The sequence below is a fragment of the Cryptomeria japonica genome, chromosome 2 (assembly GCF_030272615.1).
Source record: "Cryptomeria japonica chromosome 2, Sugi_1.0, whole genome shotgun sequence".
In the NCBI taxonomy this organism is placed as follows: domain Eukaryota; kingdom Viridiplantae; phylum Streptophyta; class Pinopsida; order Cupressales; family Cupressaceae; genus Cryptomeria; species Cryptomeria japonica.
In genome coordinates, this window is record NC_081406.1 from 598938102 (window position 1) to 598956567 (window position 18466).

Sequence of the window (18466 nt, forward strand, 5' to 3'; positions counted from 1 at the left end):
GTTTGATCCAACAAAAGTAAAAAGAAAGAGCGTATCCAACGGTGAAAACCTCTCTGAGGCGCCTGAGGATGAAGGGTTTGACATTCTCCCTGCTAATACACAACAGGAACGATCAACGATCCTCATTGAGGAGACCAAAGAATACAATGTGGGGACTCCTGAAAACCCTCATATCATACATCTGGCATCTCTTCTCACTCCAGAGGAACAACCTCAATTTATCGAGTTCTTCCAGCAGCGCCAGATCAACTTTGCATGGTCATATGCAGACATGCCTGGGCTTGATCCTGATTTAGTCATGCATCATCTCACAGTAGCAAAAGGAGCCAAACCTGTCAAGCAGAAGCTTCGTAAGATGCATCCTCAGATTGCCATGCTAGTCAAAACAGAACTCAAGAAACTCCTAGATGTTGGTTTCATTAGACCAATTGATTACGCAGAATGGATCTCCAATATTGTGCCAGTCGGCAAACCGAAAGGGGGCATCCGCATTTGTACAGACTTCAGAGATCTGAATAAGGCATGTCCTAAGGATGACTTTCCCCTACCAAATATCGACATCATAGTGGATTTGACAGCAGGACATGCCATGCTTTCACTCATGGATGGCTTTTCAGGATACAATCAAATAAAGATCGCACCAGAGGACCAACATAAGACAGCCTTCACATGTCCATGGGGCACATACTGCTGGAATGTAATGCCTTTTGGTCTAAAGAATGCAGGAGCGACCTATCAAAGAGCAATGACCACCATCTTCCATGACATGATGCATACTATGATGGAAGATTATGTGGATGATTTACTAGCAAAATCACTTACTAGAGAAGGACATCTTCACATCTTAGATAAAATCTTTGATAGACTGGAACAATACCATGTTCGACTCAACCCAAAGAAATGTGTCTTCGGAGTGACCTCCGGGAAGCTTCTAGGATACATTGTCTCAAGCAAAGGTATTGAGGTCGATCCAGCAAAGGTTAAGGCAATCATGGACATGCCACCTCCAAGGAATATCAGTCAGCTAAGGACACTACAAGGGCGGCTTCAATCCATCCGAAGATTCATTGCACAATTGGCTGATAAGTGTCACCCATTCACACACTTGCTACACAAGAACATCCGCTTTCAGTGGGATGCCCGATGCCAGCAAGCATTTCAGGCTCTTAAAGACTATCTCATGAATCCACCATTGTTGATGCCACCAGATCCAAGTAGACCGTTGTTACTTTATATCTCAGCGACAAGTACAGCATTAGGTGTATTACTGGCACAACATAATGCAAAAGGCAAAGAGTGTACTGTATACTACATCTCTCGTACACTGGTTGGCTATGAACTCAATTACACACCTATTGAGCGAGCTTGCCTAGCAGTAATCCTGGCAGCCACTAAATTGCGGCACTATCTATTAACACACAAGGTACAACTCATTGCAAAGATTGATCCACTCAAGTATTTACTCAGCAAAGCAGCATTGACAGGTCGCTTGGCCAAATGGGTGATGATTCTAAATGAATTTGACATCGAGTACGTGGACCGTAAAGCTATCAAAGGTCAAGTTATTGCAGATCAGTTGGCCGATGCACCTCTCATAGGTGATCATCCTCTCATTTCCAATTTTCCAGATGAAGAGATATTCATGATTACAGAAGCACAGTCATGGAAATTATACTTTGATGGTTCATACACTAGGCACGGCTCGGGGGCAGGCATTCTGTTTATCACACCTCAAGGTGATAGCATCCCGAAGTCTTACAGGCTCACATTTCCATGCACAAACAACATAGCAGAGTATGAGGCCTTGATCACAGGACTCAGATTAGCCATACAATGGAAATTAAAAGAACTGCAAGTATATGGCGATTCCCAACTAGTCATTCGACAAGAAACAGATGAGTATCAGACCAAAGATGATAAACTCATGCCATACAAGCAAATGGTGGACAATCTAAAGACATCATTTACTACTATCACTTTTGAGCAGATACCAAGAGATCAAAATCGAGCTGCTGACACTATGGCTACCATCGCATCTCTACTAGATCTTCCACAGAATTCAACACGCTACGAGTTCTTGGTAGAACAACTTTGGATCCCCGCTTATGATATCCCCGAATCTAAAATGATATGTTGCCTTGTTGGTTCTGAATCCCCATGGTACGGTGAGTTCTACACCTATCTCTGTAATCATACCCTTCCTCCCAACCAATCAAATAACCAATGAAAAACCTTCATTCGCCAAACTGCTCGATATACCATTATTGCCGAAACCCTATACCGACGTAGTCTTGATGGTACTCTCCTTCGATGTCTGGAACAAGATGAGATAACAAAGGCTTTGGAAGAGGTACATGAAGGAATTTGTGGGACTCACTCAAGTGGTCCATCACTAGCTAAGAAGATCATGCGAGCTGGATACTATTGGCCATCTATGGAAAAGGATTCATACTACTTTGTCAGGAAATGCAAGAAATGTCAAGTTCATGGTGACCTAATACATGCACCAGCACAGGAACTGCAACCAATCACAACACCATGGCCTTTTTGTCAATGGGGTCTTGATCTTGTGGGTAAGATTCATCCATCTTCATCCAACGGCCATAAATTCATTATTACCGCCACTGAATATTTCACCAAGTGGATCGAAGCTGTTCCACTTACCCAAGTCACCGGCAAGCAGATCGCCTCATTCATCCTCAATTACATCATCTGCCGGTATGGTGTGCCCATGTCCATTGTCACAGATAACGGTCTTCCTTTCAAAAATCAGGATGTTCGTGAGCTTTGTGAGAAATTTCATATCCAACACCGCTTTTCCACTCCCTATTACCCACAAGGAAATGGTCAGGCCGAAGCATCCAATAAAAACATATTGAGGATCCTAAAGAAGACAGTCAATGATGTCGGTCGTGATTGGCATGTTCAATTGAATCCAGCGCTATGGGCATATCGAACTAGCATTCGGACCCCTACAGGTGCAACTCCTTATTCATTGGTCTATGGTGCTGAAGCTATCTTACCTATTGAGGTCGAGATACCATCCTTACGAGTTTCATTGCACAATCTCATCGATGATGAAGCATACAGAGTATCTCGTCTTCAGGACTTAGAGTTACTAGATGAGAAGCGACAAGCTGCATACAATCACCTCAAAGCCTATCAGCAGCGCATGAGTAGAAGCTACAATCACCGAGTTAGATCTCGTACATTTGAGGTAGGTGATCTTGTTCTTCGAGAAAATCCTCGCAACCAACCAAACAGAGAACATCAAGGCAAGTTTGAATCAAACTGGTTGGGCCCATATGTTGTCACTGCTGTATTCGGGTCCGGGGCATATCAGTTGGCTACATCAGACAGAGAACCGCTCGCAGATCCAATCAATAGCATGCACCTCAAACGGTTTTATACCTAAGGTATACAGAGCATCAGGCTCCCCTACATATCAGAAAATATCAAAAACATTCAGAAAATGTCCTAAAGAAAATACAAAACCATTCAAAACAAAAAAAAGTAAAGAAAAATCATGCATCCAAACAGTGAACAACCACTCCGGTGGCACCTTGGGTAAGTGCGATGGTGAAAACCTGGCAAACAGACGCCACTCGTAAGGGCTATGGCTCCATTATCTTTTCAGACTTGTTGCGATCACATTTACTTCATACATACATCCATCCATCCAAAGCCATGGCTTGTTATTCATCTGTCATTAAGAAAGTACTCCATGCATCTAGCATCCCACCTTTTCATAGTCAGGTCTAAAAACTGGGGGCAATACCCTTACCCTAGTGATGGAAGTGGATTCTACATTGTCTTATGTGTCATTACGCTCTTCATTCAGGCAATCATCAAAAATATCAAAAACATTCAAAAATGTCCCAAAAAATATCAAAAACATTCACAAACAATACAAAATCCAAAAACATTCAAAAATGACTCACAAAATCCACAAACATTCAAAAACTATTACACAAAATCCAAAAACATCGAAAAACCCATCGAAAATCACACAAAAACATGGCAACACCTTGTACATATTCATTCAAGCAGATGCAAAACCAACATTAACACAGTACTCACACAATGACCATTTATCAATCGACCACACAATCCACATCAACAATCAAACTGTCTTCAACAAGGATGCATCCTTCCTTACCAAAACAAAGACAAGATGACATTTTCTTTGATAAGAAAATTATGTTAAGCTATCAAATACTTGGTTGATTTATGAGTACAATCATTTGTTTATCTGTATCGGGATCTTTTAGCATTGTTTTGTATCGTTTGCGCATTATTTCCGATGAAGTTCTGGGGCATGTACTAATGGTGTCTACGTGGGAAGTTCACTAAGCTATGTGATCATAGGCAAAAATGCAGTCATAGATCATTACGGCTTGCTGACTACAGCGTATACCTCGACCATATGAGCATGAACCATTACCAAGGATCCATATTCTTTTATTCTTTATGTATATACTATTTGTTTACAAGTACAATGCTCATTCTTTGGTTCCTCCTCATCCAAGTTGGATAAAGGTTTTTATTTCTTAGTACGGTATGCACTTGTCTCAGGATATGATCAACCTAAGATCAAGGAGGACGATCCAAGTCATGCATGAAAGGAGATAATCCTTGTCTGTTCCGCAAGCAATACTCTGGTCGACTTGATCCCTTATATCAAGTCGTTTGTATTAACTTGCTATATAAAATCCATGTAAGAAATACTCTGGTCATCTTGAATCATTATGTCAAGATGCTTGTATTCTCTTCCAACATTTTAAAGCTCAATGATGAAAATAGAGCACTATGGATCATCATTCCATCTCATTTGTATATATTGCATTCCGTTGCATTCCATCCATCCATACATTCATAAATAGCTGCATATCATTCATACATAGTAATGACAATGGATACTCTATTTTCCTCTTTTTCCATAGGAATGAGTCATAGGTCCTCCATTTCTTCTAACATTGAACCCCCCGCCCCACCCTCCCTATCTTGATCATCAACATCATCCTAATCCCTTCATCGCTTCCCATCCTCACTCATCCACAAAATTAAGCCAGTTACTCTATCTACACAGATACATCAACTCCCACACACCTAGACTATCAACAGATACTCTGATCAAGTATCTTCGGGTCTCAACAGGTAATCGATTATGGTAATCCTAGACTACATCAGGCATTTATCACAATGACCTAGTCTCAATGGGGTTGCCATGATTCCCCACAACCATCCATCACACGCACACACTATCAATTGATCAACCAATCAAACACAATCCAACGGACAATTACATCAATTGTCTACGTCTCAACGAGTATTTTGCTTCATATACCTTGACTTCATCGGGCAATTACATCAATTGTCTAAGTCACCATCAGGTCACTTTGATTCACTTACTCAGACTTTATCATGTCCAAGCAACCAACTGACATCAACTGTCACGCTTTGACTTGACCGGGGCAATTCAACCGATTGCACCAGATTGTCCAAACAATTTTGATCAATTGTATAGCATCAATCCAAACCCCACACTACATCTGCTATGTATCTCTTGCATGACCTCAGGGTACTCGTTGGCTTGTTGTTTCTTCATATTCACTCCATTTTCTCCCATTCTTTCATCATTAGTTCTAATTTCTTCTATTCTACCTCCCCTCCGCTTTTCATTCTTTTTCGAGAGATCGCCCGATTTTTCAAAAAAATTCGGCCCATCCCTCGAGGGGGCATACCACCCATTAAATTTACATTTTATGGGGCATTTCTTCACACCTATTTTTCTTTCTTTGAAACGATGCGATAAACCGCACCGTCTCAAAGAGGGGCAAATGTAGTCACATAAATCTGTCCACTTAATTAAATGAATACTTAGTATTTATTTGATTATTTAACCATCAATTAATAATTAATTAAATTAATATTTAATTAATTCATCTTAACCCTATTCTCCTATTAATTAAATAAATTATTCAATTTATTTGATTTAATTCACTTAACCAAATTAAGACCATTAATTAAATAAATAAATCATATTTATTTAATTAAATCTTCTCTCACATTTAAATAAATTAATATTTATTTAAAACCCCCAAAATCCCACCTCTCACATTTAAATAAATAAATCATTTATTTAAATCACCTTTATCCTCCACCCACTTGTATTTTCCTACAAAAGCAAGTTGCACAATTATTTTAAATAAATAATTTATTTAAAACACCTTTATCCTCCACCCACTTGTATTTTCCTACAAAAGCAAGTTGCACAACTATTTTAAATAAATTATTTATTTAAAATCCTATTTATCCTCACCCACTTGAAACCTTTAATGGTTTCCCTTAAAGTATTCAAACTTGATGGCTTTAAAGTCTTCAAACTTGATGGCTTCCTTCTATAGTCTTCTTAAGACTTTAATGGTTTTCCTTAAAGTCTTCAAGCCTTTAATGGTTCCCTTCAAAGTCTTCAAGCATTTTAATGCTTTATCTTCCTTTTTCTCATTTAAATAAATTAATATTTATTTGAATATTTATCCAAATACAACTTGCACACATTTATTGAAATAAATGAATTTTTATTTTAATAAAATCCTATTTTCCCTCACCCACCAAATCCACTTGCAAAATCTAATCCCCTTCTAGATTCTTCTAACCCCTTCCTAATTAACTTAATCCATCCCCTAATTATTGTCACATTCCTAAGCAAAATGGAGTCACTTCTTAAAGCCTAAAAGTCTTTGATAACCATTAAAGGCTTTCAACCTTCAACCACTAAATGTCTCACAGTCTTGGATAACCTTTGAAAGCTTCCAACCTTCAACCACTAAATGGCTCAAAGTCTTTGATAACCATTGAAGGCTTTCAACCTTCAACCACTTAATCCCCAAAGTCTCCAATAACCATTAATGGTTACCTCAAACCCTCCCACATGGTTAAAACATTTGTTTTGACTCAACCTCTACCCAACCCAAAGGTCTCATCAAGCCTTTAATGCTTTGACCATGATTATCTCTTAATCATTTGCACAAAGGTTTATCCTTGGATTAACTCTTAATCCAATGGGTAATCTTAATTTAGACTTGACCCTTACCTTCTAGATAACCATGAGGTCTTCTCAGGCCTTTAATGCCTCCAACCTCTTCTCTCAACCCAATCCTATGTTGACACTTGTCACCATTTTATTGGTGCCAATTGTGCACATGGATCCCCAACTTTCAAACTTGGCCCTTGATTAAACCATTCAATCTTAACCCTTCATTTCCCCATTTCTTCTATAAATAGAACCCTTCTCCTCAAGCAAAAAGAAGCATTTAGAGTATTGTTGTTATACTGGCATTAGCATAGAGCTTTTTCATAGCATCACTATCTACTCTTGCATAGTATTTGCTTATCATATTCAACCATCTTGAATCTCCATATGACATCCATGGCTAGTGCTAAAAGCTGAGAGCTACACTCATTTGGGACTTGGAGAGGAGAGAAACAAGGGAGAAGCATCAAAAGGCATCATGGAAGCATCTTAGGGAGGCTCTTCTCCTTTCTTTTATTTTGTTAAACTTCTTTCATGCTTTTTAAAATCTCTCTTGATATGTTTGGAATGGTTTTTAGTTCTTTGTTTTGTTTTTATGGTTGAAACTAACTTATTAACATTGAACTTTGTGGTTGCCTTGTCCCCATTTCCATGACATCAATATGTATTATTGGAAGCCATGTAATAGATGATTAATGCAATCTTAGTTTATTTGGATGTTTATTATATCAGTTATCTTTATTCAATATGTAAATTTTTTCTTGAAAAGAAAATATATTGTAATACTTTCAATCTTTCAAATGATATAATCTGTTGTATGAATATGATTTATTTGTGTTCAATAGATAATGTTGGCAATTGTATGTCTTTGAGTATCCTAGATGGATAATTGGATTAACCTTAATAATGAAATTTAACCTTTTGAATAATTCTTCATTGGTAACCCTTTAGGAATTCTTGTGTTAGACTTCCGCTTGTGTAATAAACGTGCAATGTAGTAATTAAAGCACTTCATGTGGTTTAACTTAAAAAAAATAAAAATGTTTCACCCCTAGTTGGTTAGTTTGTGTGGTTTTTCCTTTAGGGTTCCTAGCGAGGCATTATAAGATGTGTTTACGTGTTATGATTATCTCTTTCTCATATGTTAAATTGATAATCCTTTTGTGTATTAGTGGAATCCATTTATTCTCTATTCCAAAATTTAAGTAATTGATGAATCACATTATTTCCTGGTATCTTGACTTGCATGTGATAGTACAACTCATCTCTTCATATGTTGAGGTTTATTATACTTATTTCATCATCATTGCATGTTTCAACCTATTTGGTAAGAAAACCCCTTTTGTAATCGTTATTAGTTATGGAATCTCAATTGGTTTTCATATGTCTACTGTTGGGGTTTCTATGAGTCATCTTTCTTTAGTTTTATGTTTTCTCCTTTATGTACTTTCAAGTTAAAAGTACACAAAAATCTCAAATACTCCCATCATACGAGGGAACTGCCCCTGTCAAATGGAGAGGAAGATTGTGGTTTTACTACAATCTCTCCAACTGTTGGAACGTTTGTCACTGCTCTTCGGGCAAACAAGGTCAGTTTCAGATAAACAACCGCAGTGACAAATCTGTTTACCAACACATATAAAATAAATATTTTAATTAAATAAAATAAAATAATAATATTATAATATTATTGTAGACGTATAAAAATGACCATTTCCTAAATGAATATTTAATATTCATTTTATTCTCAGTCCTCTATTTTAGTTAAATCTAATTTAATTAAATCACCACATTCTTCTATTTAATTAAATAAATTATTCAATTTATTTATTTAAATTCACTTAAGCCCTTTATATCATTTAATTGAATAAATCATTTTATTTAATTAAACCCCTTCTCTCTACTTTTAATTAAATTTACATTTAATTAAATAGTTTACCCCAATTAAATAAATCTAATTTATTTAAATCTGCAACTTGCAACCAAATTAAAATAAAGCAATTTATTTTAATTAATCCTTTATCCTCCACCCACTTGTATTTTCCTACAAATGCAAGTTGCACAACTATTTTAAATAAAAATTATTTATTTAAAATCCTATTTATCCTCACCCACTTGAAACTTTTAATGGTTTCCCTTAAATTCTTCAAACTTAATGGCTTCCTTCTAGAGTCTTCTTGAAACCTTTAATGGTTTCCCTTAAAGTCTTCAAACTTAATGGCTTCCTTCTAGAGTCTTCTTAAGCCTTCAATGGTTTCTCTTAAAGTCTTCAAACTTAATGGCTTCTTTCTAGAGTCTTCTTAAGCCTTTAAAGGTTTCCCTTAAAGTCTTCAAGTATTTAAATGCTTTATCTTCCTTTTTCTCATGTAAATAAATTAAGATTTATTTAAATCCAAAATTCACATTCACATTTAAATAAATTAATATTTATTTAAATATCCATCCAAATGAAAATTACACCAATTAATTGAAATAAATGATTTTATTTTAATTGAAAATCCCAAAATTTCTCCCACTTGCATTCTCCTACAAAATCCACTTGCATGCCTAAATCCCTTCTAGATTCTTCTAACTCCTTCTAATTAGCCTAATCCTATCCTAATCATTGTCACATCCCTAAGCAAAGGGAAGTCACTTCTCAAACCTTCAAAGTCTTTGAAAACCATTAAAGGCTTTAGGTCTTCAACAACTTAACCTTGAAAGTCTTCCAAACCATTAATGGTTAACTCAACCCTCTTGCATGGTTAGAGACTTTTTGACTAACTTAACCCTCATGTAACCCAAGGGTCTCATCAAGCCTTTAATGCTTTGACCATGGTTATTCCTTAATCCCTTGCACAAGAGTTTATCCTTTGGATAAAAACTTTATCCATTGGATAAACCCTAATCTAATCCTAATCCTTAGCTCTTAAGGTAACCATCATGTCCCCTCAAACATTTAATGCATCCTACCTCTCCTCTCAAACAGTCTTATGTTGACAATTGTCACCATTTCATTGGTGAAAATTGTAAACATGGATTGATAAATTTCAATCCTGACCCTTGATAACTCCTCCAATCTTGACCCTCCATTGCCCTATTTTCACTATAAATAGAGCTCTCCATCCCTCCATTTTATCATCCAAGCTTTTAGTATCTCATTTATGCTCAATTTCAGCTTACATTTAGCCTCTCTTTGCAATAGGAATTAATCAAATATGCATTTTAGAGTATTTCTATTATCATTAGCTTAAATCATTAACTAGTATATCATGTTAGGATAGTATTGCTACTAACCTTGTCATATTATAATCTAGTTTAATCCATTTTGTAGAAACATGCATAAATAGGATGCATTCATGTTAGAATTAATCTAAAGCATCCCTCATTCTTGCATTAGTCATCCCTAAGTCACTTTGCTCAGTGATCTGAGAGCAAAGACATTGGCTTGAGGGACCTTGTGAGATAGAGAACCATGGAACCAAACTTGGTAAGTTGAGCTATCCTTCATAGCTCCATAACTTGCACCAAGAAGTCCCATGTGTGTGTGTGGACAAGTCTTTTGGAATATTTTCATAGATTGAGTTTCATCAACCCACTTTCCCCGCATACATTTCTGGCGACCACGGTGGGACCCTACCCCACTAATCAAATCGGTTTTTAAATCTAACCACTTTTGCAGGTACGTAGGAAAAAGGAATCGACGCATGGGGAACATCCCTTAGTGCATCTGGTCAATATTATAGCGCATCCGGCTCACTGTTCAGCGTGTGGGACTCATTCCTTAGCACGTACAGACTATCACTTAGCGTATTAACTTTATTAACATTTTCCTGTAGGTCTCAACGCAGGAAAACAATAGAGCAACGCATTCAAAAAAATAGTTCAGTGCATCAGGTCTGTCCGATAGCGCATCCAGGTTGTTTTGTAGTGTGTAAAGTCCTTTCAGTAGCGCATCACAGACAGAAGGCAAAGATTAAAATTGTAACCAAGTTTAAAGTTAGACTTGTTGAAGTCCACAAAAACCCGTATTTTTCTAATTACTGTGGTGGGTATTTTTACAGGATTTCTGACATCTTATTGCAGGGAGGAGCTTAGTCTTATTTCTAGAACTATAAATAGTTTAAATTTTTACTAACTTGTTTAAGTTAGTTAGAATTTAAAGTCTTTTTAATTCTTGTTAAATAAAATTGAACTCACCTTATTTGGGCTATAAAAAGAACCACAAAACAATCTTTTTTTTTGCTTTTCTAGGAGAGAAATTTTCAATTGGGCTCTAAAAAGAACAAAATAATTTTTCCATTTTGCAAAGCAAAGGTGTTTAAAAAGAACTTCACCATCCTTTGGTGCATAAAAGGATCAATTTTAAAAAATTTCAAGGAAAAAGAACCACATTTTAAATTTTTTTTCACAATTAAAGAGGGAAGATCTTCCCCTTTTGATCGATTTCTTTTGTTGACCAAACATCGAAGTTTTGCTTTATTGACCAGGTTCTTTTCCTAGATTAGAAAATCATTGCTTTGAAGGGATAAAATAAACACCATGTTTTTGTGGAGCAACATCTCCATATAGATTTTAGAAAATCACTGAATTGAAAGGATAAAAAGAACAACTTGATTGCCTTGTCTCGAAAGTAGAAGGTATATGCTCTCCCCTTAACTGGTTGATCAAAAAGTCAGACTACTCTTACGCTTTCAGTCATTTAAAGCATTTACATCCTTTAGTAGGCCTGCCTTCTCGAGGGGTTGAAAAACTCTTAAAGTCATTTATGGCCGGTGTGAAGGGAACGACCTAAGTGGGAAACGGCCTTGACGCCAAGTGTTCCAACCCACTATAATCAAAAGTGGAAAGTGACAAAAGTCCTTTTCAACGGTTGCGCGCAGCGATTAGCCTTCCCCAGTATCCTTGAGATACGTAAAGCCTTTGTTCTAAAGGTTGGGAAGCCTCCTGAGGGATTTTATCACTGATGGCCAAACAGGAAGCTTGATTACGAACCTTAGAAATAGAAACCTTGAGCCGAGTCAGTAACCAGACATTTGTAATATCATAGTGCAAGGGTGGGGAAGAATCCGCCCCCAAGATCTCTCACCATATATCTCCCATGATAACTACTCAATTGTGAAGCAATTCACTTTGAGTTAATTTCTGGCAAAAGGCAAAAAAACGGGCGCCCTCTAGGGGGTGACGCAGTTGTTTGAGCTGACGGAGTATCGAGACTAGTGGGCTATGGTATTACTTATGACCTTTGAATAAAGAGTCTTTTTGAAGTGTATTCATTGTAACCAAACCTGTTAAAACATTGGGGATTTGAACACATCTTCGCAGAATATACACTTATTGTTTAGATTAGGCAAAAATGGTTATGCATTTTGTACTGTGTTTGCATTTGTTACTTCAGAAAATCATCCATTAGTATTGAAAACTTGAGGCAAAACACCAAAATCATAGAAAACAGTCAAAACAGGGCAGTTTAGCGTGTAAGAGCAACATCTTAGCGCATATCAATCATTACTTAGCACGTCAAGTATTACACTTAGCGCTTCACGTATTCACAGTAGCACTTCATCACAATTTGGAAACAATAGGAAACAGTTAGCGCGTCCGGAAAATAACTTAGCACGTTGGAGCATCAGATTAGCGCATGGGAGTCAAACACTAGCGCATAGAGTTGATTAGTTAGCGCTTAGCAGGCCCATACGAGCGAGGAATCCAATAGATCCAATCCCAAATCAAGAAAGATAAGGATTGAATACTAAATGGGTTCAAAGGAGTGTGTGAATGGATTGACCCTCTTTTGTGAGTTGAAATGCTGAAATAGGATAAGTGATGAAAAATGAAGGTAAATATGAGGAAACAGTGAGCTACAAATGCAAGATTTTCGCGTGCACTTAGATCTGAGCAGTATATGAAGATTTAGATCTAATCTTTGAAAAAGCTCCAAAAATGTTGGGACTAGTGTGCCCATTGCCCTGGTCCTCCTACTCTTTTGCATGCCAAAGAGGGTTGATTCGTCTTTACAAATAATGCATATTCTGAAGAGTACAACTTTGTACCTGTTTCCTGCACACAAAAAGAAGGGGAAATAGGTTGTGAATAGGGGTTTTCTTAAGTCAAACCCCAATTTAGGAATTAACCTTGATTGAAATATTGCAAATACTAAAATAAATGATGGAAGGATATACCTCATATTTGCAATGACCAATAGTGATGATTTGCTTCTTGAATGTAATCACATCTGCTGTATGAAATGGCATGAACATGACAAAACCTTGAATCACACACACATGCTTGCAAACAAATGATGTAATGATGCTTCACAATTGATGAATCAAGAATGCAACCTTGAAGACCTCTAGAGATGATTAATGAATGCTCCAATGCTTGAATGCTTGATGATGATAATTTATCTTGTCTCTTATGATGTCCTCCTTATCTTGTGTTATGCAAATGAGAGGGGAAAACCTCCTTAAATACTTGCTCGTCGAAAATAATGTTAATTTTCCAACATAGGCCGACACGGGGAGAGATTTCTCGCTCAAATTTGAAGATGCAAGAGGGGAACAAGGTGGGGGCCAATTTAAGAGTCCCAATGAGGATTAGAGTGCCACGCCCTTGTCCTACCCTATTTTGGGGTTGGACTAAGGGGCTATGTAGGGGATAAAGTGCAAACAAGGCCCAATTTGCATGGTGAAGGCATAATCAAGCCTTAATTAGGCATAGGGATGTGAACACTAAGGTGAGGGCCTCAAATGCGGTCAAAATTGCAAAGAGGGGTGCAATTTTAGGATGTTATAATAACATAATAATATTATTATATTAATATAATTATATTTAATAATATAATACTCTATGATTATATATTTTATTCAAAGTATTCCATGGTGCGTCATGACTACTACTAGCTTATTCTTGAGGCACCTATTTTTAATCAAATTTTCACCGTAAAGTCGAATATGATGTGTGTGTGTGTGTGTGTGTGTGTATAATTTTTTTTTATTTCTAATCAATTTCATTTTTTATTATAATAACCTACTTACAATAAAATTAACAATGTATATAATAAAATTTATCATAACATTAAAAAAAAGATTATAAACTTTGAACTCTAGAAAAAGGGTAATTTCAATTTTTCATGAAAGTGTCATTATATGGAGTTGAAGTTGAACTTTGGTTGAATTTACCCCAAATGAGAGATTAGGCTATCACATAGACACGTTAAAACAAAACAAAAATTGTCCAAAACTCTTTTGTCAAAAATATTTCAATTAAAGGTTCCTTGCATAAAAATTGCACATGATTTGAATTTTAAAATTAGATTATATCGATTTAATAGTTTAGAAAAATAATTTCACTTAAAACTACTTTATTTATCACAAATATTTGTGACATAACTCTAAAATAAACTTTCATACACAACATCCATATATCTTTAATTATATTACAAGATGTAACTAACAAAAATTGTACCGACATAAGTGAATAAAAACAATCTCTGGCATAAATTCAGCAAACCATTTTATCATCAAACCTTTATCATGCCCAAGTGTGGGTAGTGATAAGTTATAATAGTATGAGTCCACTAGCCAAGCTTTTAAAGGCACTTCATCACTATAAACTAGCAATTGCATCTTGGTGTGTAATGGGTATGTCGAGGAAACTTTTGATAAGTTTGAAATTGTATGGGTAGAATATAGTATTTGATATAGTGACAATAGAATGTGAATTGGGGTTTTCTCTTAATTGGTGGGAATGTGGTTATAAATAATTTTTTTGTTTTGTATATGTAAATGAAATAGAATTGAGTTTACTAGGAAACATGGATCATCAAACTGCAAAAAATCTTATGAAAAAACAATTTTAGATGCATACTTGATTTAACCTAATAGATAGTTTTGAGACTCTACTAATAAAAGAAGCAAGATGCAATTGAAGGTGTTGAGAAATTAATGCCTAGTTATGATGGTAAACTTTGAGAAATTTAAGGAAAAACAAAATGAATTAGCTCAAAATCGATGCATATCAAACATAGAATATGTTAATTTTTTGGTAAATTGGAACAATTTATTTTTTAGTGAATATTTTCAAATAAACAACTTAAGGAATAACAACATAAATAAGCTCAAACTCCATGTATAGTAGATTTAGATATGTTTTCTTTTTGAATTAGAATAATTCTATTTTTACTCAATTTTCAAACAAATACCTTCAAAAGCAACAACATAAATCAATTCAGACTCAATGCATATCAAACTCAAAATATCGGAGAGGGTTATATTTAATCTCCCAAAAGAAAGAAATTTAAAAGAGAAGAATTTAAAAATTTCAACAAAAATAATTAACATGCAAGTTTTCTACTCTAGCATGAAACGCATGAAACGCATGAAACAATATATAAATAGAAATATGATGATAAATACATCAGTAAACTATATAAAATAGTTGTGTTTGGAGAACAATAGTTTTGTTAGTGCTTTCAATGTGAATTCTCATAATCTTAAGGACTTATAAGATATACAAGCGCTGTCTCACATAAATCCTTGTCTGAAAAATTAGATATTTGATATCAATCATACAATATTGAAGATGAATCACTTATTACTAGATAAAATTTTGAATGTAATGATGATCGATCTCAAATACTTTGTTTTACCTTTTAACAATTCTTAGAAAATAACATGACACTTTTATTACCATAACTAAATAAATGATTAATGAGACCCTGCTTGATGTTGTTTGAGTACTGAAAAAGATCCTATAACCAAGTTATTTCTTTAATTGTACCTCGTTTGTTTTTGTATACTCTACTTTTGTAATTGATAAAATCATAGTACTTCTTACTACACAATAAAATAGGCAAGGTGGTGGTTTCATTCATAAGACTTATGCAAAGACGAATAGACAGCTACAGAGGAGTTTCTATTGTTAATCAGCAAGGGAAAGAACAATTTACAATGAATAAATGAATATATAAACAAAAAAATGTATGTACTTGTACAGTGATTCTTTGCCTCTACTTAACAGTCCTGCAGGTAAGCCTCTAACAATGTCCAACAGTTGCATAATCTTTCTTCTCCCTAGTAACCTCGCTTGTCTTCTCTGAATAAAGAGAGAAGCCATTATCATTCCTCCAATCCTCAGCCAGAGCCCTCCTATATGTGCACATAACACACATCATTATACAATTTAGAAATACAAAATCCGGCTAACGGTCAATAGAAGGCAAAATCCCCTGTTTGCGAGCAAGTGCAGAGGAATAGGCAGAGAGTAGAGTCTTGTTGAACCGTTTCAATGAAGGATTGACATTTTGCCCCTCCAGATATACCCTTTTTGTCTCCCCCCATCCCTTCCTGTTAACTGAATCCGGGTCTCTAAGAACAGGATCATTTCTTCCATACTCTGCAAACAGAGAGCTCTCTTCTGGAAGGATTTTGTACTCAAGATATGTCAATCCCAACTTGGTGGCAGGTTCTCCATAATAAGTAGCAGAAGCCCAATCAGTACCCAAAGGCACAATCTGTATCAACACAGAGCCAGGTCTCATGAACAAAAGATGTGTCATGGCAGCACCATGAACTCCCACCATAACATCACATGAGTTTAAGGCTCTAAACATTTCTACCATCTCTGTATTTCTTTTGGGACTCAGTATTTCTACCTCAAATCCAATTTTCTCTGCCAGTTTAACGATCTCCTTCTGATTCATCATTCTCCTTGACTTCCCCCTTGATATTATTACCAATTTGGGCTTTTCTGGCTGTGAAACTAGCCCTGAGTCCGTTAAGGGGGATGACAGTTCTTTGGTTACGCTCTGTGTTTGAGGCATGGAACTCAATCTAGGGGCATAGGCCGTGCTCACAAGTTCCCTGAAGTCTTTAATGCTTTTACCATCTTTCATGAGCTCTGGATTTACAGTTAACTCGTCATGTGTGTTGAGGCCAACTATCATCTCTGGAAAACAGTGGACTTTCTTATCCTTGCTGAAATCAATGACTGGGTAATTGGTAAGCTGCCCAATAATCTCTCCATATTTTGTCATCCACCAAGTATGGTATTCAAGAATAACAAACACCACTTGTCCATGGAGATGCTGGGATGTTATGTACAGAGGCAGCAAACCATCATTGAACTCATGGTAAACATTGCCTGTGTATCCTCCTGTGGAGAAAACTATGGCGGGTACATCATGCTGAACTTGGCAGGCATCATCACTATCATCCCCTGTTTTGAGGGTGATTTCATCAATGGTGCTCATGGTACTCTGCTCCCATTTGCGTGTATAAGGCCTGATTTTCTCCTGAGTTGATCTATGATTGTGGGCATGAAGAGAAATGGAGACATTTTCAGAGTGTGTTCTCACATCACCTCTCAGATAGCAAACATCTGTCCTATAGTGAGAACGGTCACAGCACATGATTCCCCTGCCATCTCCACCAGAAGCATTATTTCTTCCCACATCTGTCACCACAAATTACATAAATCCAAATTAATTTCTTCCTGGTATATGGTCACATTCAAAACTTTTATCCAAGCGGAAAGAAGGTAGCTTTTATCTTATGACTCTTTTAGCTCTCTGCTCATGGAATATGTTTCAAGATGTTAATAAAAATAATAATAATATAGTCTAATCTCGAACAATAGAAATCAAAATCAGATTTATCATAGATTGTAAGTGATAAAAAAAAAAATATAATCTAATCTAGAACAATTGTGGGTGTAGTTTTTACCACTGATGAGAGAAGAACAGCTGACAGCATCAAGTTCAGGGCTCTTCTTCTTCTGCTGCTGCTCTGTTATCTCTAGATGATGATTGCGAAGAGCTATATGAGTCTGCAGGTCTATGTTTGTATAAAATATGCTTCCTTCATTGGCATCTACATCAGGGAAAAAAAGAGATTTCGAATTCATATCAGTACAATGCCAAGAATCCATTAGTCAGATAAAGGGTTTAAAAACAAAAACAAGAAGACATGTCTTATAGGCAATGATTTTGCTTACATGTTTCAATCATGGGGTTACTGAAACTCATGCAGGCAAACGTCAGAGCATAGCAAAATAAGAAGAGGGCCACAATGAGCGTGAAACTGGGCCTCTCTTTCATTATATCCCGAGGCTGAAATTCTATCCCCCATGGATCCTCATTTCTCTGCCCTTCCTCAATACCTGCAACTCTGCTCGTCCGAGCCATTTCAAGGAATATGAAAGAAAAAAAAAACCAGAGATCAAACTAACGAAGAAAAATGAGTAGAATGAGAATGAGAATACAGTAACGGGTGGATTTTATAGCCAACGAAACGCTGTCAAGAGAAGTGAGCCCATAATTTTGAATTAGTCGGCCGCCAGATTTGAAGAATCCTTATTTAAACCTGAAGCATTGTATTCAATTTCACATTTTGTGAACAGTCAAAGAAAGGATTTTGCGTCCGCGTTTCCACTCGCCCACCATCTTAAACT

The 18466-nt window shown here is 36.2% G+C and overlaps 1 protein-coding gene across 1 annotated transcript; it reads right to left on the bottom strand.

Annotated features, from left to right (window-relative positions):
- Window positions 1-16074: 16074 nt before the first annotated feature.
- On the bottom strand, window positions 16075-18200 carry LOC131062984 (xylan glycosyltransferase MUCI21-like). The gene is made up of 3 exons (XM_057996729.2): window positions 18011-18200; window positions 17740-17886; window positions 16075-17470 (listed from the first exon to the last, which is right to left on the bottom strand). Exons 1-3 carry the CDS (start codon window positions 18198-18200, stop codon window positions 16218-16220), a joined length of 1590 nt encoding a protein of 529 aa, XP_057852712.2. The 3' UTR covers window positions 16075-16217.
- Window positions 18201-18466: the final 266 nt, after the last annotated feature.

Bases quoted from the DNA above. Each gene is read 5' to 3' on its own strand.
- LOC131062984 (XM_057996729.2), bottom strand. From the start codon at position 18,200: ATGGCTCGGACGAGCAGAGTTGCAGGTATTGAGGAAGGGCAGAGAAAT. The intron at 17,887-18,010 runs GTAAGCAAAATC...TCCCTGATGTAG, and splicing joins TAACCCCATGATTGAAACAT to ATGCCAATGAAGGAAGCATA. The intron at 17,471-17,739 runs GTAAAAACTACA...TTGTGGTGACAG, and splicing joins CTGTTCTTCTCTCATCAGTG to ATGTGGGAAGAAATAATGCT.